At 45.8% G+C, this 27,615-nt stretch overlaps 1 protein-coding gene across 1 annotated transcript in view; it reads left to right on the top strand.

The window, feature by feature from the left end:
• nectin1b (nectin cell adhesion molecule 1b) overlaps window positions 1-15,818 on the top strand; it is a 74,112-nt gene extending 58,294 nt beyond the window's left edge. Inside the window, exon 5 of the mRNA XM_084466367.1 lies at window positions 15,021-15,818. Within this exon, the coding sequence (XP_084322493.1) occupies window positions 15,021-15,523 (503 nt within the window). The 3' untranslated portion in view covers window positions 15,524-15,818. The remainder of the gene's footprint in view (window positions 1-15,020) is intronic.
• The last annotated feature ends 11,797 nt before the right edge of the window (window positions 15,819-27,615 follow it).

Raw genomic sequence — 27,615 nt, 5'->3', positions numbered from 1 at the left:
TGTGTGTGTGTGTGTGTGTGTGTGTGTGTGTGTGTCTGAACAAGCTTTAACTTGCACTGCTTTGCATGTTGACTCGTGTTGTGTGTGTCTGACAAAACACGGCTTGGAGTGATGGCAGCAGCTGTGGCCTACAGAGCCATGCATCTCTCTCTCTCTCTCTCTCTCTCTCTCTCTCTCTCTCTCTGTCTCTCTCTCTCTCTCTCTCTCTCTCTCTCGTTCTCGTTCTCAGACTGTCTCTCTGGCTGTCTCAAACTCTCGCTGTCTATATTTCTCGCACTCTATACCTTTTTGTTCTAATTTGTCTTCTCTTTGTTGGTTTCATGCTGTTTCCCCTCTCTTTATTGTTGTTACCCTCCATTGGTATAGGATGAATGGAGAACCAGTCGATCATACGTTGTTGGATAAGACGTTGCTTTTCTGCTCTATTTTGGACAACTGCGGTTAATGTCTGTTGGTTATAGAAATCCCTGAGAAATCGAAGAGCCACGTTTACATAACCAGGAAACGAGGGGGAAAAAATAGGTTTACCGTCAGAAACTCTATCCTGTCTGCTGAACTCAATCTCATCCAACCCACTGAGTATCACAGGTTGGGTTCAGGGAAATCCTTAAAAAATGGGGTAAACAAGTGTTGAAGCCAATTTATAGATGTGATTATCAGTTATAGGTATTAAGCAGTGTTCACACCAAAAGGAAGCGAATGTTCAATTTGCATAACTTGTGCAAGTTTGACCGCGCAAACAGCAAGTGTTTACTCGCGCCACGAACAAGGGGCTTACCTCTCGTAAACGCCGACGTTCGTTTCCGCCGGTTCACCGTCCTTTTGACATTCTCTGTATTTGTATTTATCCAGAGGACTCAGAGTTGAATGTGTCTAGTTACATAAGGCCAATCACTGTGTGTCCCATTTGGTCTTTGAAAATACAATAATCTGTGGAAAAACATCAAACACAAAAACAACTTCCGATCAGCTGTCTTTGAACCAACCTGTTTTTTTACACAATTGCTAACCGCATATTCCCATGTCTTTGGCCCACGTTCAATCGATAACAAATTGTGAGTTGTGGAGCTGGAACGGGTCCATCTTGTTTTAGACCAGCCAGAGTGGTACATTTATCCCTGGCCGCTCTGTCCACTCTCAGCGTTCGATTCAACCCCAACCATTTGGCCTAAATAACGATTGTCAAAGCGCGATCGTCAGTTGATTTGCGATGTCGCTGCGGTCCGCCGGACACTGCGTGAGTCTCTGTTTACTGCACTCCTTTCAAGGACCTACAATATGTCAGCCTTGGGATGTGCGTGGCCAGTTTCCCATAGTAACGGAACCACCTCACCAAAGAGCACCAAGCGTTTGTCGATAATCCCGAAGCATGTGCTGCACGTTCACTTTTGTGAATGAGCAAGACAATTGTAGAGTAAGGTTAGAGTAGGGTAGAGTAAGCGTTAAGTAGTGTCTTTACCCAGGTCCAAGTCAAGAGATTGCCACGGATGCCAAAAGACTTTTGCTTTGAGTGTTACAAAGAACAAGTGCTCCTGTACACTACAGACTGGAGCCTGTCCCTTAGCATGCTAACGTGAGAGGTCGATGTACTTGGACATACTACTCTGGGATAATAGAATGCTTGTGCCAGAGCTCCGAGCTGACCTTGCAACTCCCCTGGCTGTCCTCGCTGATCGCATGAAATGCTACCCCCGCTCCTGACTTAATGCATTCACGTCAGCATATCTATCTATCTCTCTGTCCTATCTCTCTCTCTCTCCTCTCTCTCTCTCTCTCTGTCTCTGTCTCTGTCTCTCTCTCGCTCTTGCTCTCTCGCCGTCGCCATCTCTTGTAGAGTAGTTTTAAACCCTTTGGGTCTTTGTTAAAAACAAACTAAAAGCCTCTACTAGCCTGTGTAATAAAATAGGCCAAAATTTTAATTATAACTTACAAGCTTGTAAGAACAAAGAGAGGCAATAAAGTGTACTAGAGTGTGTGTGTGTGTGTGTGTGTGTGAGTGAGTATTCACTCTGGTCTGTGTTAACACTAGCATGTGTCCAAAAAAGAATAAACCTGTACTACCTTAACTTATGTTAAACGGGCTATCAAACCATACTGGTGTGTAAAAGAGAAGAATTAAACCATACTACCTTGTGAAAGAGACCACCCCCTTCCTCCACTCTCCACCCCCACCTTCCCTCCCACCGTCCCTCCAAACCTGATATAAAAATATCCTCTGACACAGAATCTTCAGGAATACACCAGCGTTTTGGGAAAAAAAGATGCATTGAAAGGGGAAGCCTGGGCTGATCCCATCACTCTCTCTCATGCACCGTGACGCAGACTCTGTATGACAAAAGATCGGAGGGAGGAGGAGGAGGTGGTGGAGGAGTTTGCAGATGCTTGGTTAACTTCAAACAGCATCTCCATCGTGCTGCCGGAGAAGGCAGATAAGAGGACCTGCAGTTGGCTCTTGTTCAAGGATGCAGCAGTAGCAGCATCAGCAGCAGCAGCAGCAGCAGGGCAGGCTCCACGCAGTAGCACATGAAGGCTAGCTAAGTGTTCTCTGCAGAGAAATAAAGGAAAGGACCGAGTGGACGGCTACAAGACGGCTTGTTCGATAGTTTACTTCACAGGACCGCCCACCACACTGCACTTATGGCCGCTAATGTTGAGCATCTATACAGGCCCATACATATCTTCCCTCCCGGTCCTGTGCTGCGTTCATCTGCAGAGCTCAAGAGTGTAATTGTGTTCCGCACGCACTTATCGCTTTATGTTGTCGGCGCCGCGACAACACATGCAATGATGTCACCGCAGAGTTATTTCTAAAAAAACGCGGCTGCCCGGTGCCCTGTATTACCCTTAATGTCTCCGCTGACTCGTTAAGTTTGTGCTTCTCCGTGTTTACAGCAATATAAAAGCTCCCCCCGCGCGCGCTCCCTCTGACGAAACTTCCCCGGCTTCGTCTGTTTTTCTCCCCGACAAGCCGTCCTCCGTCCCCCGTGTGTCCACGGGCGTACTTTAGGATGCTACCTTTTAATGAAGCCCTGTCGCCCCTTTTATTTTTGTGTTTTGGCTGATGACGGAGTGGCGAGCGATGGAATGAGTGTCACCCGGTGAGATAGGGACAGGCCGCCGTGTTTCAATTAGTTTGCGGCGGCGTGTACCTTTGTTGTGAACCAATGGCGGGCCGGCGACTGGCTCAGAGGCGCACTCTCCAAGGACACATGTTCTTGGAGATGTGCTGTTGCTAGTCAGAATTTAATGAACCTTTTCCTCTGCTTTAATCAATCCTTCCTTTCAGGGGGAAAAATTGGGTGCAAAGGGAGCCGAGAAGGGGAGAAGTGGTAATAGGAGAGATCATAGCTGTGTTTGAAATCGTTCCCTATTCCCTCACTCACTATTCCCTATATAGTGTTTATGATATAGTGAACTATATAGGGAACGAACAAAGGAGAATTCGGACACTACGCTTAACATTTCTGAACGTCATTTGCATCAGTAAATGCGCCCGCATTGCATTGTGGTATACGGGAGTAACATGTAGGGAACATCGTATGTTCACTCAAATTTTGGGTATTTTATAGTGCACTATATAGCGAATGAAATTAACCACTGAGAATTCGAACAGCACTACAAAATGGCGAGCACTTTATATAGTGCACTATATCCGTGATAGGGAACGATTTCGAACACAGCTATTGTGTGTGTGTGTGTGTGTGTGTCTGTCTGTGTGTGTGTGTGTGTGTGTGTGTGTGTGTGTGTGTGTCCTGGCGAGGGTTTGTGTTCGAAGGCCTGTCCTCTTACCTCTCTCTCATTTACATTCAGTTCACAAACCTGAGGAGGAAAGTTGATTGAGAAGTCAGAGAATAATTAATTGACTAATTACCGACGGCCATCAGAGGTCAAAAATAAATAATGAACAGAGACAAACTAAATGTTCTGTATTGATGCTGGATTTTTTCTGGAAGAATCATTCTCTGTTGATCTAATGCAAGCAATCGGAGCGCCAGTGGAACATTCGGTCACCCTGAAGACGTGGAATTGAGCAGGTCCTAAACCACAGTAAAGGGTTGAGCAGTGTGGTTAACCCCGGAGACCATTTGAAACTTAAGAGAACTCTATCAGCTCTTTTTTCATAATGATATTCAGCCCAACCCCACCACAGTATGTTTTGTTCTTAAAAGAAACAGTTGGCTTCCATCTTAAATATCCACTTAAGCGGGACCTGATGAATGATGATTCTGTCAAGATGGCTTTCCAATTATGTCATTATCCCCTTGGGAAAAGAGATGTGTGGCTTTGATTGGCTCGGCCTTCGCTGTAGCATAGCAATGTGGGGCGGCTATGGGAAAGCAGCTAGCACTGCGGGTGGAAGCATTTAGTTGCCATCTAATTTGTTTACCGCCGTTTCATTTCAGCATTGCCTTGATTAGATGCTAATATGTCCCAGGCTGCTGCTTTAACCTTTAGCGAGACGGGGCACTGGTCCGCTGTTAAATGACAAAGCACGAATCCCAAATATCATAGCCATTGAACTTTGTTTGAGGGATTACACTGAGCTAGCCTCAGTGTATCATGGGATGTCTGAGATGGTGTGTAGAGTTGCAGTAAACTAAGATGGAGCTTGAGGATGCCGACCACAGCCCCTACTGTGTAACGGTGGCGGCGGAGACCATAACTTGACATTCAACAAACTCCACTGGCCTTTTGCTTCCGAGGAGCCTTCACAAAGCAAAGGCGATGAAACAATTTGGTCACAACATGGCCTATTTTCCCCTGAAAACATAACACAACCTGAAAGCTGTCACGCCAGTTCTATACGTCCATCAGAGTGGCAGTTAATGTACTGCCTGCTGTACTTACTAAGTGCTAATAGCTATGTCTAACACAGGCCTGACAGCAGTCATATGGTCCCTCCTGTCAGGTTTGTGGCCCCACAGAGCCGAAAGTGTAGTCTGGTCTAGCTGTAGACACGCATCGCCAGGGTTAAACTAGATGGAGTGACTTTGCGCTCCTCAATTTAGCAAGAAAGCGCATAGATGGATCCTACTTCAAGCACCGGCAAAAAGGAGCCTGACATTCATTCACGCTCGCCTGCACAACCAATAGCTAGACCCTGCTGTCGGTAAATTAAGTTGAGCGGGAAGGAGAGAGCGATAGACAGAGGGGAAGAAAAATACAAATCCTACGTAAAGTTCCAAAATAAGATGAATAATCCGTGTAGCCTGACGGAAATATGAATAACTAATGTCGGGGCCCCCGTGACGGATGGGAAAGCTTGGCTGGCTGACTTTCGAGATTGAAGCACCGGAATGAATGGCTGGTGCCCTGCAGGCATCCCATAATAGTCCCACGCGGAGGTGGGTGAGGAAAAGGCCGCTTTACCTTCGCCGCCCCGACACCGTCGCGGTGACGGCCATGTCCTTCTGCGGCGGCGGCGGCAGATAAGGCGGAGGAGTGTACACGGCCGGATTAAAGTGCGGCCGTCAACAGCACATCTCTCCGCTCTCCGCCCTGATATCACGGGACTAAAAGTGTCCGGGTTCTCAGGGTTGCTTTTTATGCCACCGCTGGGTGCCGGGTCCGCTGGTTGTCATATATATATATATATCTGCAACGTCAATCACTCTAGTATCAAAAGAACACAAAGGTAGCGCTCCGCAAGTGCGCCAGCCGCCTTTTTCGACGACCCGCGCGTCGAACACCTGGCACGCCGCCGGAACGCCGCCGCGCGGCCATTTGTCTCCGTCTCCCTTCTCCGGCGCGCGAGGGACGAGAGGCATTATGATGTCAGCTTTTTCTGAAACGTGTTTGTCTCCGCGCCCGTCACGGCGAAGGCCGCTCGCCATCTGCTTGCGCGGCGGCTGCCGGCGTGTGTTATTCATGGAGGCCCCCCACACACACACACACACACACACGCGCACGCCCGCGTAGCAGTACGCATCGCATATATATCGTTACACAGCGGCGCCCCCGCGCACCAGACAGACACAGCTGTCAGGCCGATTGAGCGGCGTATTCAGCACCGCTAGCATGCAGGTGGGGGGGGGGGGGGGGGGGGTCTTCAGCTTGTCACCTGCGTGCCCGCTCCATCCTGCTGTCCTCGTTTGCCCCCCAGTCCTCATTTGCCCCCCCCCCCCTTCCACCACTCACCAACCTCATCCTCCTCCGCCTCCTCCCTCTCTCCTCTCGAAACCACCCAGGTACGTCTAAGTCCCCGGGAGGATCAGGACATGCCTGCTCATGGAGCACGGCTCCGTCCCCCCGAGGGGGGGGGGGTGGGGGTTTAGTTCCTGCCAGCCTCACAGCTCATTATCCAAATGAGGCATTAGCATGAGCTCCGTTAGCTAGTGCACCGTGGGCCGCGCATAAAGAGCCATGGCGGCCAAAGTATTAAAGGAAAAGGATTTTCTTCGTTTAAAGGGGAGGACGGCGCTGGCTGCTGCAGCGGCAGCTGTTTATATAAAATGGAGGCCAGAGAGGATGTCTGGTTTAGCCTGACAATGTGGTTTAGTTCAGGGAGGCGAGGAGGAGCGAGGTGTGGCGGCAGTAACGGTGGTATTGTCGGGGGGGAGGGAGGGGGGGGGGGGGGTGGCGGAGAGAAGGAGGAAGCGGCGGTTCTGCACGTGATGCCCGGCGCCGCAACCGATGTGATTTATCTCAACGTTTCTTTCTGCCGTGCTGGCTGTTTGGGATCTCTGGAGGATAGTCAACCGAGCGGGGAGGGGATGGAGATTCAGACAGTTGACGGAGGGAGGAGGGGAAGTGGGGCGGTGGGGGGGGGAGGGTTTGCCCTTCGGCCTTGCTCAGCAACTGTGCGCCCTCCCCCCCCCACCCTCCTCTTCCCATCCTCCTACTCCTCGTCTTTCCCCTCCCTTCTTCTCCTCCTGCTCCTCCTCCCCAATCCTCATTGTCCTCTTCCTCTTCCTCCCTGCCTCCTCTTCCCCCTCCTCTCCTCCTCTTCGTCCTTCTCCCTGCCTCCTGTTCCCCCTCCTCCATCATTTTCTCCCCTTTCCTCCTCCTTCCCCCTCCTCGTCCTCCTCTTCCTCCTCCCCCCCCCCCTCCCTCCACCTTCCCCCTCCTCGTCGTCATCTCCCTCCTCCTCCTCTTCCTCCTCCTCCCCCCTCCTCCTCGTCATCCCCCTCCTCCTCCTCTTCCTCCTCCTCCCCCCCTCCTCCTCGTCATCCCCCTCCTCCTCCTCTTCCTCCTCCTCCCCCCCTCCTCGTCGTCATCCCCCTCCCCCTCCTCCTCCTCCTCTTCCTCCTCACCCTCCACTCCCGTGGTGTCAGGTCTGTGACGATGCACGGAGGGGACGTATAAAGTAGGTCAGCCGCTGTCCCTGGGCCTGACCACTGGCTGTGGCCGCTGCTGTCGCGGCTCAGTACACATCCGTTCATTACTCATGTTCCACAATAACAAGCAGGAAACAGAAATGAGATTACTAAGGGAAGGAAAGGGGCTAGAGAGAGAGAGAGAGAGAGAGTCTGCGTCACGGTGGAGGTGTGCAGAGTGCAGAGCAGGCACACACGGCGGTGGAGGGCTCTGGCTTCCAGAGAGAGAGAGAGAGAGAGGCATGGAGGGAAATGAGAAAAAGAGGGAGAGAGAAAGAGAGGGAGGGGGAGAAGAGAGAGATAGAGGCAGAGGAGAGAGAGAGAAATGAAAAAGGGTGAGAGAGACAGAGACAGACGAGAGAGAGAAAAGCGAGAGGGAGAGAGAGAAAGCGGCAGAGGAGAGAGGGAGAGAAAGAAGGGAGGGATAAAGGGAAAAAAGGGGGGGAGAGAGAGATAAAGGAGAGAGAGCGAGGGAGGAGTTTGTTTACGACCTTCTGTGTAGTCACAGGGGCCGTAAATCCTCTCTTATAAAATATACACCGTAGGAAGATTACCCAGGGTGCAATCTACACCGCCGTGGCTACCTTTACCCACGCGGTGTCGAAAGCGCATGAGCGAGCGTGCAATCTAGAGCCGGCGTAGCGGTCCGCTTCCGTCACGCCGGGGGCCCCCGCGCAGCACCGTGTCTACCCGGGGATGTTCCTCCTCGGCGTGGGATTAGAATATCTGCAGCAGCGGGGCTCCTTAAGGGAAGGAGGAGACAGATAGTCGCTCAGGTCTCAGCACGACTGGCTGTCATGAAGCGATGATGTCATGAGGGTGGGTGTTATCTCCTCGTGCCCTGTCAAAGTGCGGGCTGGGGGGGGGGGGGGGGAGGGGGGTGGGGGGAGACGGACGGACACAGTTTCTCTCAAACCCCAGAGCCCGATGGTTTCCGTCACATCAGCGGCGTTTACCATCACACAAACGACGGCTTATGCGTCTGTTCAGGCGGCGATAGCGGCAGCGAATGGCGGTGGAAATATCATCGCCTGGCTGTTTTTTTGCGAACGGTGTACGGAAATAAGCGGTGACTATGGGGGGGAGGCGGGGCGGGATGGCGAGGGGAGGGAAGGGGCTGCCTCTGGCGTGCGGTGTGCGGGCATGCGTGTTTAATTCCCCCCTTGGTGATGAGCCTGTATTCTTCGTGGCAGCGGTGCATTCTCACGGCTTTACAACCACCGGCAATTCCACACAGCCACAGTAATGAGGATCTTTTGAATCACTGACTTAATGTGGCTTTGCCTATTGCGTGCCTTCTCTCTCTCTGTCTCTCTCTCTCCCCGTCTCTCTCTCGCTCCTCTCTCTCTCTCTCTCTCTCTCTCCCTATACCCGCTCTGCGTGGATGCTGCTCCCAAACCGTTTTTACTCTTTTAATTTCCCCATTTGCTCAGAAAGAGGTTTCACCTTGTCATCTAAAAGGGGGCTGGTCCTCCTGCTCCCATTTTCCTCTCTCTCTCTCTCTCTCTCTCTCTCTCCCTCCCTCCCCCCCATACCCACTCTGCGGGGGTGCTGCTCCCAAACCTTCTTTTTTACTCTTTTAATTTCCCCATTTGCTCAGAAAGAGGTTTCACCTTGGCATCTAAAAGGGGGCTGGTCCTCCTGCTCCCATTTTCCTCTGTCTCTCTCTCTCTCTCTCTCTCTCTCTCTCTCTCTCTCTCTCTCTCTCTCTCTCTCTCTCTCTCCCCCAACCTTTTCATTACTGCCGGCGTGCCCCCTTGTTCTCCTCCATTGGGTCGTGTTAAAACACCACTCCCTGTACCGTTCTTTGAAATCCCTCTTTTAACCTCCTCCCCCCCCCCCCCCCCCCCCCCCGACACGCACGCACACACACGCATGCACACACAATCGCACACACACACCAATGTTACGACACTTTGTCCGAGTAATTGCAGTGAGACTCAGGGAATGTTTGTACCTCTTGCGTGTTCCGACAGGACCACGGTGCACCAAGGTGCAGTAGCTCCGGGTCAGGGTTGTGAAACAGTGTCTCTATCTCCTCCTCTCAGGCTGCCCTTCATCCAATCAGACGTGATTCGCGAGGTCTTGCGGTGGTTGCACCGAAACTCGTGTGTTTTCAATGTGTCTGAGGCAACAGCCAATCTGGCTTCAGTTGCACCTGGTTTCAGGTGCAGTGAAACTCACAAACTAATGATGAAATATATATATATATAAATATATATATATATAATTATAGTCGATTGTAGATCAAAACATGTAAAGGCTAACATTCAGGGTCACGGGTCGAACCGAAACCTTAACTTTAAGATGCTGTAATAGGATTATATAAAGTCAAGGATTATAAACTGTTGACACTTGATCATTTCACAGATGGCGTTCACTTGTCATTTTTACAAGTCAGATCAAGTCAGCTGTGAATGTTCAGAAAAACAGGCGCTTGTACCTCGCGTTCCGCATTACCTGTGTAAATCTATCACAGGCCCCTGGGGGTGAATTATGGGCCTTTCACGGCTCTCATGCCACCCTATTAATCTCAATAGTATATTTTAGCCGTTGATAGCCAAGGTTACCCCCGCGCTATCTGCATGTTTCCAGAGAGCCCCCGAGAGTCGAAGCCATCTTTTGTTTGCCTGGAACAGAATCACAGCGGCTGCGCTTTGCGTTCGCTTTGAAGTCTTTTTTTAATCTGTCTTTTGGCAGGTGCTAGCCCTAGTGCTAGCACTAGTGGCGTGCTATTGCTACGCCCACACCTCTCCCCCCAGCCCTACCACTATAACACTGGCCCACGCAGCGCAACCCTTCACTCTATATTTTATTATTAGCGTTCTTTACATATTGAGATTATCATTAAACACTGCCTTCTCGACCTCACACGGTTTTACCCATGGGCCCCATTCACCTGGGGGTTTTCTTGGTTATTAAGGCGAGCTGGGTTTTTGAGTGTGAAGACGGAAACAGCATTTGTAAGAGCAAAGGGTACCCACCAACGGTTTGAGAACTGCGGTTTGTTACTCAACCATTCCCTGGTACCCCCAGCACCAGTTCATGTTTTGAATCTACAAATACGACAGCTACCTCTGTGTGTGTGTGTGTGTGTGTGTGTGTGTGTGTGTCTGAAGCTGTGGAGGAGGTATCCGGAGAATGGCTGATTTGGCTTTCACTCCCGAGGTTCTCTGAAGTTTGTGCTTCAACAACAAGAGGCCCTCCGTCCCAACGGAGAACATCCGCAAGCATCAACCAACTCCACCTCCTCCACCACCTCCCATACCACACAGTTCTGGGCAACAAAACATAAATACCACCAAGCTTCACACAAAACAGGCATATTTGTTGCATTTTATCGGCTTTTTGGCAGTGCAACCTTCAATTCCTCTCCCAGTTTTTGCGTGACATAAACAAAGAGGGCCTCTTTAAAATACAAGCCACTGGTTGGCCTCCCTGCACAGATAGCGGTCTCAGCGCCTCTGTTTTTTGCCATCTTTTCACCGCTAATAACTGCTAGTTTACTGGCACATTCCTTGTATACATGTGCCGAGTGGCGTTGTAACCGGATCGGCAGTAAAATAAAGTAAGTAGTGGTCTGAAGTGGCTCCTCTGGACACCGGCCATGTCTTCAATAGAACTACTACTTTTAATTTTTCTCATTCCTTTGCCTCGTCCTCACCTTTCTAACCTCTATTTTTGTAGCCTCCCTTTTTTACGGCCCGCAAATCCGCACATGGGGAATATAGGGATCTGGAGTCCTTTGAAATGAGAGGGGGGAGAAAGGAGCCGGCCAATTAGGATTAAGAGGAGTGGATGATGAGGGTGCAGGCAACCCTCAGCAGAGAGAGACACACTGGAGGGCAGAGGGGAGGATTACAGGAGCCGACTCCCACCTACCTCCCTCCCTACCCCATGGCTCCCCGTCTCCCCGTCTCCCCGGCCTTGGTGAGGCGGTGGAAGGGGAGGACGTATTCTCAGGCAGGGGTGACCCGCCACTGCTCTCCGGCATTCATGTGTGTAATGAAGGCCTGTGTCTGAATAATCCCATTAGGTGCACAGATTAAAAGCTGAGCTGATATTTGAGACGTTGCCCGGCTCTCTCTCTCTCTCTCTCTCTCTCTCTCTCTCTCTCTCTCTCTCTCTCTCTCTCTCTCTCTCTCTCTCTCTCTCTCTCTCTCTCTCTCTCTCTCTCTCTCTCTCTCTCCTGAGACCACCCCCACCAAAGCAGGAGAGGGTTGGAAAGGGAGAATGGCGAAGGACAATATTTGGATGGTAGGGGTTGATATGGCATGCTATAGCGCTAGTGTGATCATCAAAAGCGAGAGAGGAAGGCTTTCTGCTGTTCCTGTAGTCTACTTGCCCCCCTCCAGGCGAGGGAACAATTGGCTTCCTCTGCCTAGATCAGCGCCGTCTAAAACATTCATCAGCTGAAGAATGCCACTAATTGCATGTAATGGAACGAGTCAACAATTAAACGCGATGATTTGAAAATCATTCCCCCCCCCCACCGCTCATGTGGGAAATGTGTCTTTCTTTTGTGTTGAACGATGGCAATATCATAATTGCTTGTTAGACTTGAAATTTGGTGTTAATTAAACTGCCACACTTTTGTGTGGATGTAATTGATGTCAGATTGAGTCAAAAGTCTTATCGCTGGGTTGGTTTTAATGGCCTGAATCAAGTTGTTGTTATTAATAATATATATTTGCCTTTTCATGTTACAACAACACAGACAGAATATGTTTGCCTCTTCTTGTGAGGTCTCTGACAAGATTATGTATTTTAAAAGAACAAAAACTGGATGGACCGAGTGAGAGTGGAGCTGTGATTCAGACATCCAGATGTTTTAGTGGTGATATTGATACGTTCATATTAGTTATGGGTTATATTTAAGATAGAAAGGGATCCCCATGTGTTTTCTTTGCTGACAAGTAATGTGTATTACTTAGGGCCTATATGCATCCACGTGAAATCGTGTGGCTATTCTCTGTTGGTTTCAGGTTTCAAGTGTTTGTTTTCAAGGTTATTGTGACATTAATAAAACAAGCAGCAGTCAGTAATAGTAATAAAAGCATTTTGTATGGCATGCCTCCTCAACACAGCAAACAAGTAAAAGAAAACGGCACAGACAAGCCGATAGAAATAAGAATAACCTTGTATAACAAAAACATAAAAAAACAATCATAAAACCACTAAATGGATGCCTGAAAACGGAAGACAACCATGTTGTCAAATTCCTTTTTTTGTTGTGTTATTTTGATGGTATGCCGATAAAGATATCTTGAACAACCTTGAATAATGTAGAACATAATCTTGAAATGTCCCTGGGGAAGCGGATTGGTTCATCTGTTCTATGTAACATGTTGGTTAATGTTGCTGTAGTTTCCTCCACTCTGGAGCCACCACAGATTTCCCACGGGAGTTGTATGTCATCTTATTAACTGATCCGCCGTTTATAGCGTTCATTTGTATCTTCACTTCATAATCGTGTTTGTTCTTCTTGGAACTTAAGAGATGAATCGACTATTATCTGTCAATATTTTACTCTGAATTGCTTTGTAAATCTTTCCTGTCTTTCCTTTGTTCAGTTGTAAACAGCAAATATCTCCAGAGATGTTTGAACCTATTTTAATTAAACTCAGCCCACCCAAGTGGTGAAAGTTGAAGAAATACTATTACGTGTGGATATAGGAGATATGAAAGTAGCAAAGGCTTTTTATTAAAGAAATGTAGTTTTGTTTGGAAGAGATTTGAAAAACGGTGACCCCAAACTTCTGTTTACAGATTAGTATGAATGGTATTTCAAACAAAGACATGAAACGCTCTGCGTAGAGGTAGGATACGGTCATGGTATCTGCACCCTGGATCCGTAGCTGTGGGCTGCCCTTCATACGCAGCTTGTGAAGCGTTTGTCTGTGCCTCCTGCAAAAGTAGCACAGCCTCTCTCTCTCTCTCTCTCTCTCTCTCTCTCTCTCTCTCTCTCTCTCTCTCTCTCTCTCTCTCTCCCGTTATTCCATTCCTCTCTCCTCCCACGGCGTTTGTCTCTTCCCTCTCCTCTTGGTAAACACTTGGCAGTGTTTTTGCCATGGAAGGGGATGCACGTCTCTCTCCTCTGCAGGCTCTCGCCCGGGCCTATCTCTGCTGTGCTTTCATCTGCCTCTCAGATAATAACACTCCCGGTGTTTAGGGTTTGCCGCAGCCCCTGTGCATTCAAAGCCTCAGAGTTAAGCTTGCTATTAAAGGCGACACATTTCTCTAAGCCTCATCATAATGTAAGAGCAGTTGCGTTTTCCAGTGGCGAGCCCTTGTTTATTGCTGGCGAGGGCTCTGGCGGCTCAGCAGCGCCGCGAGGTGAATGCTGAAGGCCCGGCCCCAGATGTGGCAGCGTTAACGGGAACCGGGACAATATATTGTTCTGTGTTTCGCTGGAGGAGGATTTGGGAAGGCAGAGATGCCAGCCCCTCTGTCTCTGAGCTGCGGAGGCTGGCGACGTTCATAGCGTTTGTCTTTGATGGCGACGTCGTTAGTCTTGGTCCCGGCCTGGTCCTTTCCACTGGAAAAAATATATATTTGCCTTGTTTAATACTTTCCTCTTCTCTCGACTGTCTCTGTGTGTTCTGTTCTTTGCTCTGGCTGGCTGGCCAAAAATCTTTCATATGTATCTGCAATGTGTTTCCCATCATGGCATGCTCTTTTAATCTGCTTGGCTGCTGCTAATCATCGCTGGCTAAAAAAGGATTTCTTCTATAATAATTTCCGCTCAAATCAAATACAGTAGGGGCATTATTGGGTTTCATTGCGATGCTACGCTACGATGCTATGCTCCATATCATCTCATAACAAACTGCTTTAATACATGGATGTCTAGAGAGAAACTGTGTGGAAACTATCTCGTAACCACCAGACTGGAATGAGGGCCACATTGAACAACCCACCCATGGCATAACGTCGGTTTATTTTCCTTTTTGGCCTTCAAATGGGGGTCTAGGGTGCATGATGTAAAGCCCTACTTCTCTTTAATCAAACGTGACGTCCCCCTTTGTGACGTGCTGTCCACAACCGGCCTCCTCTGTGTTCCATTCCCTTTCATTTCCGAGCGAGCATGTTGTCCATCTTGTGCCGGGCCTCTCTCGGAACCGACCGGGGTCTGCCATTGGTCGGGAGGGTGGGCCGCTTGGGTCGGTGGGCGTCGCCGTGTGGAGTGGGGGGGGGGGCTGCAAGGCTGTGCCTCGGTGGCTGGGGTGGGATGGTGGCTCCTTCCTCCTTCCTGTTGCGTCTCCTCCCCCCCCCCCCCCCCGTTCCCAAATTCATCTTTCCAGCAATCACAGCACTTCCTCCTACACCTACACACTGCGCCTCCTACACCTACACACTGCGCCTCCTCCCACCGAGGAGTGTGCAGGGGGAGGGAGACGAACCAGAGCACTGACACACTGCGCCTCCTGCACCCGCACACCTCCACCTCTCACCAGTGCACCCGACACGCTGCCCCTCCTCCTTCTCCTCGCACCCGCTCACTGCACCTCCTCCTCCTTCTCCTCGCACCCGCTCACTGCACCTCCTCCTCCTTCTCCTCGCACCCGCTCACTGCACCTCCTCCTCCTTCTCCTTGTACCTACTCACTGCACCTCCTCCTCCTTCTCCTTGTACCTGCTCACTGCACCCTCCCTCCCACCAGAGCACTGACACACTCCCTTCCATTTGTCTTTTCCCACCCAGAATTCCCTAGCAACCCGACCACCGGGAGCACCAATATCGAAGCCGAGCCGCACAATGCCGGGGCGGTGATCGGGTGTGCGGTGGGGGGCGTGGCCCTGCTGGCCCTGCTCGCCATCCTGCTCTTCGTGTTCCTGCGCCGCCGCCAGCGCACCTTCAAGGGCGACTACAACACCAAGAAGCACGTCTTCGGCAACGGCTACAGCAAGGCCGGCGGCGTGCCCGCGCACCCGCCCCCCAAGAACCTGCAGTACCCCGAGGACTCGGACGACGAGAAGAAGCCGGCGCAGGTCATCGGCCAGGGGGGCTTCGAGGGGCGCGAGCGCGACTTTGACGGCGAGACGGAGGACCTGAAGAGGCCCTACTTCACTGTGGACGAGGGCGAGAGCCGGGACTACGACGAGCGGACGCTGGCCTTCCAGTACGACGCCGAGGCGGAGATCGCCGACGACATGATCTCCCAGACCGATGGCTCCGTCATTTCTAAGAAGGAGTGGTACGTGTAGTGGGGGGCGGCGGCGGCGGCGGACGGGACGGGGTGGCGTGGATGGGGGGGTGGGGGAGGGGCGGCGGCGGCGGCGGCGGTGGCGGCGCGCGCCAGACCAACCTTCAGACCAGTCCTCCTGATGTCCCCCGGATGTCCTCACCTGCACCTCTCCCCCCCCCTCCCCCTTCACCCACACCACTCCTCCCCCTCCACGCTCACCCTCGCACCGTCACACCTCCACTCGTTCACGCACCCCCCCACCCCATTCCCCCCCCCCCTCCTCCCTCTGTAAATTTGCCCAGTCACTCATTGGCTCCGAAAACCTTCCCCCCCCCAACTCCTTAACCTCTCCCACCAGCATCAGATCCACCCCCACCCCCCCACCCCCCTCTCCGCATCTCAACCGATCTCCATGAAAAAAAAAAAGGTCAAACAAGATAAAAGCAACGTGTCAATCTTCAAAGTGCTAGCACCATCGCCTCGACCACGCAGCATCTCTGTGTCCTGAATTTTCTGTGAATGAAAGCAAAGAATACAAACACAAGGTACGTACTGTGATTGGTTCAAGAGCGCCAATCACCATTGACTTTGAAACAGTGAGGGAGGTGAATGTTTTATTAATACTGGTGTATTATTATTATTTTGTGTGTATTTTTCATGTTATAAATGTATTAAATGTATAAAAAAAAAAGTGACTGTGGGAAGGGGTGTACCGGAGTGTGTTCGTGAAAAGTCCTACACTGGATGTAAGAATCTTGTTTTTCATATTGTTTTTTGAAATATCATTGTCATTTCTTTTTTTCATGGTTGTTTTTCTAAGGCTTTTTTTTGGTATGATTTCAAAAGTGAACACAGAATTGTGAATGAAATGTCTCACACATTTACTGTTAGAGGTTCAAGTATTCACTCAAATGCTTCAGAGAGAGAGAGAAAGAAAAAAGGACAAATGGTTTGAAATACTTCAAGATCCTTCTGCTCTTGGCCGGATTACAGGAACACAATGCTTAGCGGTAGTGTCAGTGTTATTTGCAGTGATAGCGCCAACCGTGTCTGCTCATTTTGACATCAGCCAGGCCCGTTGCATGCTACGCACGTCTTTTCACCACCTTCGAGGGGGCCCGCACTTAAGTCCAGGTATTGTCGTCCACTTTGTAAGTAATAGCAGAAACTCCAGGCTTTTTGGTGCCCAGCAAAACAAATGCCACTGATACCACTTTTGCATTGTGTTCCAATGCCGACACACCGGCCTAAGTAGGCCCCCGCTGGGCTCCAAAGTCCCTCGCTCAATAGGTCCGTCTCCTTCCCCCTGACAGATTTTATTTCTTTGTTTTAACAGAAATGTCGCGAGCACAATAGCAGTGGTGATGGTGGTGGTAGGAGGGGAGGAGGGTTCTATGTCTCAAACGTTTTGAATTTGGCGATAGATGAGATGGATTTTCGTTGATGTTCAGGGGCCTTGGACTAAATGTGCCTGTACAAATAGAACTATTCATTTGACCACTGTACTGAAATGTTTTGGGGTTTTATTGGGGGTGACATTGGTCATAACGATGTGGATTTACTCGTAGTTCTTTTATTTTGATTACTTTAGCAAATGGATGTAGACACAATGTGGTAGGGATTCCCTGTAATTGTCTTGATGGTCGCCCGTTGCAAAGATCAACCCCATCATCTATAAGGTATCTTCTGTCCACACTGTGGACATACAGAGAATGTCCTCTCGTAACTTATTTTGTTTTTTATACACATCGCGCAAACATTTATAAATCTATAGGGTACTTAAAAATAATAATTCTAATATCAGCCATCCTGGAACACATTATGACTAAATTATGGACAAAAAGGAATAAAACAGTGATTTAAAAAAATGTTTTTTTGGCCTCTGGAACATGAGAATAATAAGTGTAATATATGAAATACAAGAACTGCAAGGAATGAATGCTTAACACAAAAGACATAACCAACCTGTGGAAATACGAGAGACCTGAAACAACCAATCCGTGGTCTCTGATCATCTGACTAGCTCATCTGACTAGCTCTGAACAACTTAAATAACTCATCACTTATTTTATGCATGATTTTGTGTGAGAAGAATGATGCTTTAATTGTTTAATTTTTTTTAACTTCATTTGCAGCTAAAAAAATAATAATAATTGCAGGTATTATATGTCTCTGGTATGTGTGCAGGAAATGTGCACCAGTCAACCATTCTGCAGTTGATAATATAATACATGGTTTAGAAAAAAATACACATATCTGTCAGAGCAGATAGCCTGCATCTTGCTAAGGTCAACATTTCGTTAAAATCCGTCAGGTGTGTCCAAAGTATCTCCCCTGAGCATGTACTCCATGGGCTTCGAAACACTGCAAACGTACGTTCAACTCACTGAACAAACATCCAAAAAAATGATTGCGAGCGAAACGGAAGTATCATATTTTCCCTCAAATCTTTTCCTAAATTTGTCCAACATATTACTTCCATATGTAGGTGAACTGTGGTTCTGCTGGTGTACTGTAGGTGAGCTACTACTGTAGTTCTAGAAAGGTACAGTCACATGGGATTTAGGTTTACTCCAGATGACTGGACAGCCAATAGGCAGTATCGCAGGTGTTTCGCTAAATATGAACTAATATCTTTTAGTTTGATGTCGTTAGCTTTTGATAACTGATGTGCAGTTTCTTTTTATATTTAATATCACACCTTAGCGTAGATTAACATGGAAAATTACAGAAAGTTTATCCTTGCATTCAGTGATTCAGTGCCTATTAAAGAGTTTAGAGAGTCTATACAAGAGAGTCCAGAGTGTTTGGACACTAGCCGAACAGCTTATTCATGTCATGCAAATTTAAAATATAAAATATGATAAATTGCAGTTTGTTATTTTTAATCTGTTACGTTTTTCTTAAATAACAATATGTGTGGTTTTAGATAGAATATCCCTGAAGGGGAATATTGCTAATAACATTTCAATCATGATGCTAATATCTGTCTGTACTCAATTCTGGGAAAACTAATGAAATAACGTGTCGGTATAAACCTGTAAAAGATACCTGCGGGGTCTCAGCATTTTTTCCGTTCAAAACTAAACATTTGAAATCCTTGCAGGAGGTAAAAAAACATTTGAAATCCTTGCAGGAGGTTAAAAAAAAAAAAACAGCCACACATTGCTGACTTTTGAAAGCACAACCGGACGAGCTGTTTGGACATATGGTTTAATAATCACAAAGGCAATGTTGGACCAGGCCGAGAACACAGATCAATCCTGCTCCTTGTCAAGCACAAATCAATACTTGCTTTCATTTAAGTTAACCTTGTTAAGTTGTTTACTCTTTATTTTATTTTTCTCCTATTTCCATTATGAAACAACTGCCACATATTTTTTTCTGGACAATTTCAGAGAGTGAAAAGACTTGGTGGTTCTTGTGTTTTATTTTATTTCGGTCTCCATTCTCTCTCTATACTAGCAGATGTAACCATTGTCTTAATGCTGTCGGGGTGATTTAATTTCAGCAAATTTTTGTAAAAGCGAACTGTAACTTCATTCCATCCTGCTCACGCCAAGAGTTCACATTCCACTGTAAATAATGTACATACCGTTGAAATTATAGTGGGGATTTATTTAGGGAAGAATGCATAGGGACCGTGTTCATGTAAAATATTCCTGTTTGGACTGCAGATATAGCCCTGGTAACGATGGATAGACAAGAGGTCAATGTATAGCTCATGTCCAAAGTTTCGTCAAAGATGCCACTCTGTTTTTTTGATATATGCCACTCGCGTGTTTGTGGTCATTTAAAGGGGTGTTGCATAGATTTGTTGACTCGATGTTATGGCAGAAAGGAGAGACCTGTATGCAGCCAAGTGAATGTATATTTCCTGAGGGTGTTACAAGTTTGAGAAAAAAAATCATGTTCAATTGTGATGACCCAGTGAAGTAAACTGTATTTGTTTTTGAGCATTAAATGATTTCAATAGTCAACTATGTTCCCTCGCTACTCACTGATTGGTTAGATGTGTGTGGTGCTGAAATCTGATTGGTTCCCTTGTTAACACATAGTCCTGTTTGTTTGCTGATCAACCCATACTTTTTAATAAACAAATGAAAACATACCTATACACTACCATTATTATTTATACACATTTCTGTACATCCCAAATGTTCAAGGTGTGTAGAATAAATCAAACATATGAGAACATACTCAAACAAGCAGCTATAGCTTCTCCAAAACTCAATATGTTGTGCAGGTGGGCTAGTGTAGTAGCTAAGGGGGTTCAACACCCTGCCGAAAGGTTCTGGGTATGATCCCTCAATTTCCACAAGCTGCACTTAGCCGAATCTGCTCCTTAATGACAGGTACCTTAAATCACAGCTAGGCGACTCGTTTTGGATAAAAGTGTCAAAGAACGTAATGGTAATCGTAGATATCCTCTCAGATAAATAGATTGTTTGTGTGGGGCGGATGTTTTGGAGATTGGAAGCCCTCTTCAGCTGCTTCTGAAAGCTCTACCACCTGCTCCCGAAGCACATGTTAAACTTGAATGTATTAAAACTTTAAAGCAGCACACTCAGCCACTGAATAAATGAATCAACTATACACATGAATATTAAGTCATTCAGCAGAAGCTTTTATCCACAGTGACTTATGGGGAAGTCTGATGCATGTCTTTGAGGAGCAGGTAGGGGCATCTTTACTCAAGGATGCCTACAGGGTAGGCTGTGGAAGCGGGGGATCAGTCCCATTCAAACCCCTTTAGCCACTAGACTATCCTACCCCATTTGGCCCGAAACCTTAGCCTCAGCCTCTTTCACTTTCCAGCCACAACCTACATATTTCCTGTGCTAAGGATTAGCAAAACATTTAGCTTCATCCTTTATATAAAAATTTAAATACTGCCTATGGCGAGCAGCCAACACCGGGATAAACACAGGAGGGTATGAAGGATGTCTCATTACCACAGCAGAGGGGCCAGAGGGACAGGGCTGGAGATGGAAACAGGGGCCCTAACCCAGACGTATCAGTCCACTGGGCCCCCAGAGCAGAAAACTTAACCACGATCCTTAGGCCAGGGCCCGGGGCCTGCAGCTGTTGCTGCTTTTCAGCTGAATGGGCCCTCTGTTGCTGTAAAGGGCCTTTGATGGAGTGTAGAGTTTTAACATGCAAGGCTTGGCAGAGCCAGAGCGGTCTTCTGCCTCTCATTGCAAAGGAGGAGGAGGATGAGGGGGACCACACAGGCTGAGATGTGGTGTAGTGTGTAGGGCAAGATATAGGTCTGCCCTCCCACATACATAGGAACAGCAGATACTAATGGTGTAAATAGATGCATAGATACACAAATACATAGAAGGATTCTTTCACATGTATATGCTCGAGTGCGTGTATGCAAATGCACATACATACATGCATACACAAATATGCACACTCACGCAAACATATAATAATAATATATATAATAAAAAAATGTGTGTATTAGGGTTCCCTTTAGAGACATGGATGATGTTGGTGATTAAATGCACTTGTAATCAAAGGTACAATGATGCAATACTATGTTGATGATGGCGATGGCTAATGAACACCATTAATGTAATGTAGGTGAAGTCATCAATATCCTCCCTGGTCACCTCTCTACAGCACTGCAAACATAATTTTATCATAATGAAGAGTAAATAGGTAGTGTTCATTGTTCAACCACTCAACCAGGCCAGTGGTTGCAAAGAATAAAATGTAAATAACGTTACCAATATGGACAGGATGGAACAGGATCGGTAAGTCGCAAATATTGAAAAGGATTTTAACAAACCATTAACTACAATTATCAGCAAAACACCATGTCGCAGTCGGGTAACATGAGTGTTGCGATATGAAAGCTACACCTTGTGAACTACACTCTTAGACGTTTGCACTGGGCGCAGGTGCCTGTATAAACCATGACCCTGGATTCTGTTTCAAGTTTTTTATCATTGCTTGTGAGCATAGGATTGAATTCTTGATCGGATTCTCCACTTTTTCTGAATGTGTGCAGTCCAAAAAGTGTACTTTAAAATAGTAGTTACTAAAAGAGCTATTCTATTCTCTATTCTGACCAAGGTCTCTTTGACCCAAAGTTTTCCCTTCAATGGTATTTTACAAGCATGAGCGAAACCCATACACTGTTATCGTGTCTAGCAGTAAACTTGGTACGTAGTGTAGGCTAGGAGCCTCGGAGCCTAGGAAAGACTAATCTATCTGCTTTGTTTGTAAAGCAGATAGATAGGTTTGTTTGTCACATTGGCAAACAGCGTCTCCTAAATGACTACACTTAAATTTATCTTAAGCTGCTTCTCTTTTTACACTCTACGGTACTAAAGTCTTCTTTATAATACAACAATACTGATTACCAACCAACTAATTAAAGGATTTAAAGGGATCACTTCAAACTGATTTCTTATTGCAGTTTGATATTTCTAAAGTGGTTAAGTAATTTTTTTTATGTGATAATATGATTCTCACATAGTAATTTAAGTCATGTTGTCACCGGTACTAAAATAAGACTGTCATTTAGAGAACAACAGTAAAACAACAGTAAAAAAACAGCAAATATTTTTTCCGTTCCAGCCTGCTCCAGCAATGGACACACAATTAGGATATTTCAAAACAAAATGTAGTCACCATGCTCACATTTAACTGAAAATAAAGGCGTCAAAGCCTGTATATGTGTTTTTGTTAGGAAGCAGTGACATCAAATCGTGGTTTTGATTGAATGTCCACATATGTTTTCCAGTGGTTAGCGTTGTCATTTCACAGATACATAATCCCAGTCTGTCAACACTGCTTTGGGTCTGCCATGGTAAATAATTTAATGAGATTGCAGATCAACCAGAAAAGTATTATGCTAATACACAACACAGCATACAGTATGATCTCTCAATGTGGATCACACCCAGAGTTCAAATAGGAAGTCATGGAGTTAGCTGGGTGGTTAGTAAGTTATTACATGGCTCTTCTCTGTGCTGTGGAATGCTCCGTTGACTTGCATGTGCCTTCCCGACTTCTGGCGATCAATTATTTTTTTAATAATGACCGTTGCTAAGCATATAATGACCGCTGTCAAGGAAAGTGCCTCTGATTCACGACTTTTGTATCACTCCCCAAGTAGTCCGGTAACTTATCAACCCAGCGTATTCGGTTGCTAAGCGACGTCAATGTCTTTGGCAGACTATTTCTCTGCTGATCAACACTACGAATGCTGGTCACAAATAAATTACAAAAAGAAACACAGTCTGAAGTTATTTTTTCATTTTGGCAAGTAGCCGTGTAATAAGCGGGATAATGTATAGAACATCGCCGGTCATTATCGGGAAATAAGCCCCGACAGGGCGAACCGGACACCAACGCCAAGTGGAGGTGTCTTGCTCCGCCCTGAAGAGGCTTATTTTTTAAGCTTTGTTGCCTTTTCTGTTTCCCAACTGCCTGTCTGTGCCAAAACCATAACAATCAATAAAAATAATTATAAATGATTTATGGATTGCAAACAGAAAAGAGAGACATTATTTATAACAAAGAGACCATATAATACAGTCAACAGAAACACTCAATCGTTCAAAAAATGTACCCTTCTACATGAAGCGGGACTATTAAAATAAAAATAAAAATAATAATAAAAAATAATAATAAAAAAAAGGACCACCGTGGTTATGTAGGGGTGAACATAAAGTGGTAAAAAAATACTTTTGATAATACAGTACCGGAAGATCACTAGATATAATTACTAAACTTACAGTTTCTTACTGGAATGAGATCCATTTCACTGTTTGAAATTGGTACATTGGTATGTTTAGTTCCATACAGCTTTTGTGCCATTTTGTTTTGTGGTTGAGTTCCAGCCAAACTCAATTTCACTTCAATAAAATGCTAAACATTACTGTGAAATGCCAATTATTAGGATTAACCCGAAGATGATCTGAAGAAAATTAGCTATGGTTATTATTCAGCATATGACAGGACTTACAAACAAACCCCTCTTGAGGAATGGGAGGCTACCGGACTCACTCACTCACTCTCTCTCTCTCTCTCTCTCTCTCTCTCTCTCTCTCTCTCTCTCTCTCTCTCTCTCTCTCTCTCTCTCTCTCTCTCTCTCTCTCTCTCTCTCTCTCTCTCTCTCTCTCTCTCTCTCTCTCTCTTCTCTTTTCTTTTCTCTTTCAGGAAAAGATGGAGATAGGATGAGTTTGCATATTTTGTGTGCTTTTGTGTACATGTCCTTTTGTTCACTGTGAGTGTTAGCGGCTATACATTTGCAATCTCTCCAAGAGGTCTCACACAGAGTGAATTTCTCCTTCGGAAAATAGGACATTGGGCAGGTGTGTGGGTCAGACATTTTATATAATATTACTATAATAATAGCAACTAAATAAAAAAGTACTACTACTATAGTACTAAAAAGGTAGCCAAAGAGATAGTGGTAGTAGTATTTGTAATAGAAGAGTGCTGATGATCATTTCGGATTATTTTTCAGTTTTTTTATTTATACAAATGTTATTTAAAATGAACTTTGACAATAATAATAATTATAATATTTGATATTAATAGCATTACAAAATATCTCATCAAATGGACTGCGATTGAATCGTATTCGTGATTATGTAGATGAGCTCCTCCGTTGTGATGTAACAGTATAACAAGATTAATTAATAAAGTTTAATCTAACTAAATTGTAAACATCCTCTGGGTTTACAGAGGATGTTAAAAGGGCCGTCTGTGATTAAATACAAACAAACAAACATACCCAGATAACAATACCGGTGGATCCAACATGGAGGGAAATTCACAGGAGTGAATTTCACAAAGGCTTTTTGTGCCAACAGGGATGGAAATGGGAAAAGCATTTCCATCCATTTTGGCCCCAAAATCCTTTCCCACTCCTGTGCTAATCTTATTCTGGAGCCAACACGGATCTCCCGCCTGTGATAGCTGTGCTTAAAAATGAGTAAAACCAGCGAATGTGGCACCCCTCCCCCACCATCTCTCTTCCCCTCCATTTTATCAGACCACATTAATGTCAACGCCAGTCTGCATTTGCAGTAACTAAGCCAGAGGAGACATCCTATCGGTACATGTCTCTCTCCCGCCCTCTCTCCCATGCACGGTCAATGACCCTCTGTCAACCCCCATTCACTTCAGTATCCTTTGTTTTGTTCCAGCTACTCTGTACAGTTAAGCATCTCACCATGAATCGACACCAAACAAATCTTTTTTTTTGCTTTACCGTTTTATGGAATGTTTGCCATTGCCTATGTATCGATATTTACATATTTTGTGGTAACTTGAGCGCCTCCTAGGTCAAATATCAGCAGAAATATGCAACCTTACATTCAAGAAAGGGCTGCAGCAATTGGTCGATTAATTGGTTAGATGTTTGACAGAAAATGTACAGCATCTCATTTTGATAATGATGAATCGTCAAAGACATTAATCAAGTGAGAGAGAGAGAGAGAGAGAGAGAGAGAGAGAGAGAGAGAGAGAGAGAGAGAGAGAGAACACAGGCACAAAGAAGCACAAATTGGGTGTGACTAGCGGAACTCGTTAAAAATAAAAATGAACAGCTTGTGTTGAGATGTTGCTTTGGTGCGGGCAGATGAGAAGTTTGCGTATCTTAACTGTACAAGTGTACAGTTTAGATATTTATCTATCAACTATTTCTATAGAAAAGTGCCAAAGGGCTTATTTTAAAGCACAGTGGTGACAGATTGAAACAACATAAGGGATAAGAGAAGAGACACAAGGTACTTTGAGTGATATTCTTCGCTGAGCAAAGTGTTGAGAGTGTTGAGAAAGCAGTGCAGAGTTAAAATTAACCACAGGTGTGGGCATGCAATGTCAAAGAAAGGCTTTTTCAACTTGTTCATTGCTTGTTGTTACATTCTTATTTTATATTATTCACTTATTCAACATGCATACCGAGGAAAAAAACGAATACTTTGGTTTATGACTTATTTTACATCCAAATCTAATCCTCACAACAGAATGTTGTGTCTGTCATTGCTAGCCATCATAAAGCAATACTTTTTGGACATAATTCTCCTCCTTCAACACCAATCCTGCTGGGGGCTGGTATGCAGCTAGATAAGTCAAGAAAAAACACAACAGAATTTAAATAATTACAACTCAACTCAAATTAGGAGCTATAAATATAGACAAAAGAAATAAGAAATCTAAAATAGGCAGTGTGAGGGCTAATTGAACAGAAACAAAGACAACTAAGATGGGAAAAAGCTGTGTGCTCTCTAAGGCAGAATTGTAGTCTCCTGGCTGTTACTCTGTCACTGATTTCTTTCTTTGACGGCACAGAGACATTTAGGTAAAGTAGTCTCTCCGATTTTCACCCACAGCTTACCTTGGGGAACTTGTTTATTTATTGTCCCCTCATACTTTTAATGACTAAATCATTGCTTGTCGAGTGATCCAAACTTGGCAAGCATATCAATTGTTTTGCTTCTCACACATATTCGATTGTTTGGTTTTCACGTTTTCCCAACAGTTTGGTTTGGAGTAAATGCCGCCAAATTGTCCATTAATTGATTTTATGTTCCAATCCCTTTATATGAGAGGTATTTGTGCCAAGATAGATACAATTAGGAACAGAGAGAAAGGCTGTCATGGTATATTCCACAGGAGTAAAAAGTTAATGAGCAAACTGTGAGAAAGTTAATTGAAAATCCTCCATTATCTTTTATGAATCCATAATGTCGTGAGCAATGTTCACTGCAATGATTTGTCAATTAAACAACTCAATCAAAGTTTTTATTTTTGCTTTGGTTATGAACTGGAACGCAAACAAATAAATCCATTACAATTTTTAAAAAGCCTTTAACACGGAAGTCATCATACATGATTCAGTGTGTGTGGTGGACAGGATAGTGTGGTTGGGGTGTTTGAATCCCTGCCTATAGTTCTGGGTTTGATCCCAAATGTCCACATTCTACCAATCATGGACATCTTAGAGCAAGATGCCCCTCCTCCCTCCCTGCTTCTTTAAGTGCTTTGGATAAGAGTGTTGAGTATTCACTGTTTTTCTGATTATAATTATGAAAGGTGTTTTCATATTTTCTGTGTTGGCTGGAAGATGGTGATTGACTGTCCTCCTGCCTTCTGGGAGAGAATGGTAAGATGTAGCGTTGGAAAGATGATTATCTGTCACCACTTGGTGTTAGAATAGAATCGCTCTGTGTGTGTTGTGACATCAAATCGTGGTTACCCCAACATGTCTGTATTTATAAAACTAACCGATAAGTTCACAAACCCAAATGTCTTGTGCTCCAATGTCATGAGGACAAGGCTGTAGCTTAAGGTGCTTGACTCTCAGTGTGTGAATGGCTGTATGAATAGCTGGATGAATTCACAGGTGAATGGGGGACATTGCCTTTGAAGCTTGATAAATGGACTCCAATTATGTAATTGAAAGGATAGACGCACTTTGCTGTGTGTGTGTGTGTGTGTGTGTGTGTGTGTGTGTGTGTGTGTGTGTGTGTGTGTGTGTGTGTGCGCGTGTGTGTGTGGGTGTGTGTGTGTGTGTTTGTGTGTGTTATTCGTGTGTATGTCCTACAAAGATGAATAGAGGTTGACTTTGCATATCTTGTTTGTTTTCATGATTGTATGTGCTGTCTGTGCGTATGTGTTTGTGTGTGTGTTTTCATCATTTACTTATAACAAATTAAATACAAGCCAACATTTGAAGACAATTAGGCAGAAATGGCAGTTGCCACAAGAAGCAACATTTTGATCCATTGTCTGTTGACGATAATGACACAGGCCTTCAGCCAATAATCCTCTGACCTGAGTGTGAAACACACACAGACTTATGTGTGCGTCACACTTCCGACAGCTGCTGAGTTGCGTGCTGCGAGTAGCTACACGACGCTACCCTACCCCCAGGCTAAGCTCCGCCACCGTATGGAAGCACAGGGCAGGAGAAACGGATGGTGCGCTGTTGATCCAACAGGTTTTCACCCTCTGCTAACAAAACCAACTCCATAGGTTAAAAGCTTCCTGTTTGAGTAGAAGACATTCATCAAGGGGGGGAGATGTCTGGCTGATTACCGACTACAATGTTGTCCCCTGACAGGCTGATGCACAACT

The sequence above is a fragment of the Micromesistius poutassou genome, assembly GCF_964030765.1.
Source record: "Micromesistius poutassou genome assembly, chromosome: 4".
NCBI lineage: Eukaryota > Metazoa > Chordata > Actinopteri > Gadiformes > Gadidae > Micromesistius > Micromesistius poutassou.
The sequence above is the reverse complement of the archived record's forward strand: the minus strand, read 5'-3'. Positions and strand labels throughout refer to the sequence as shown.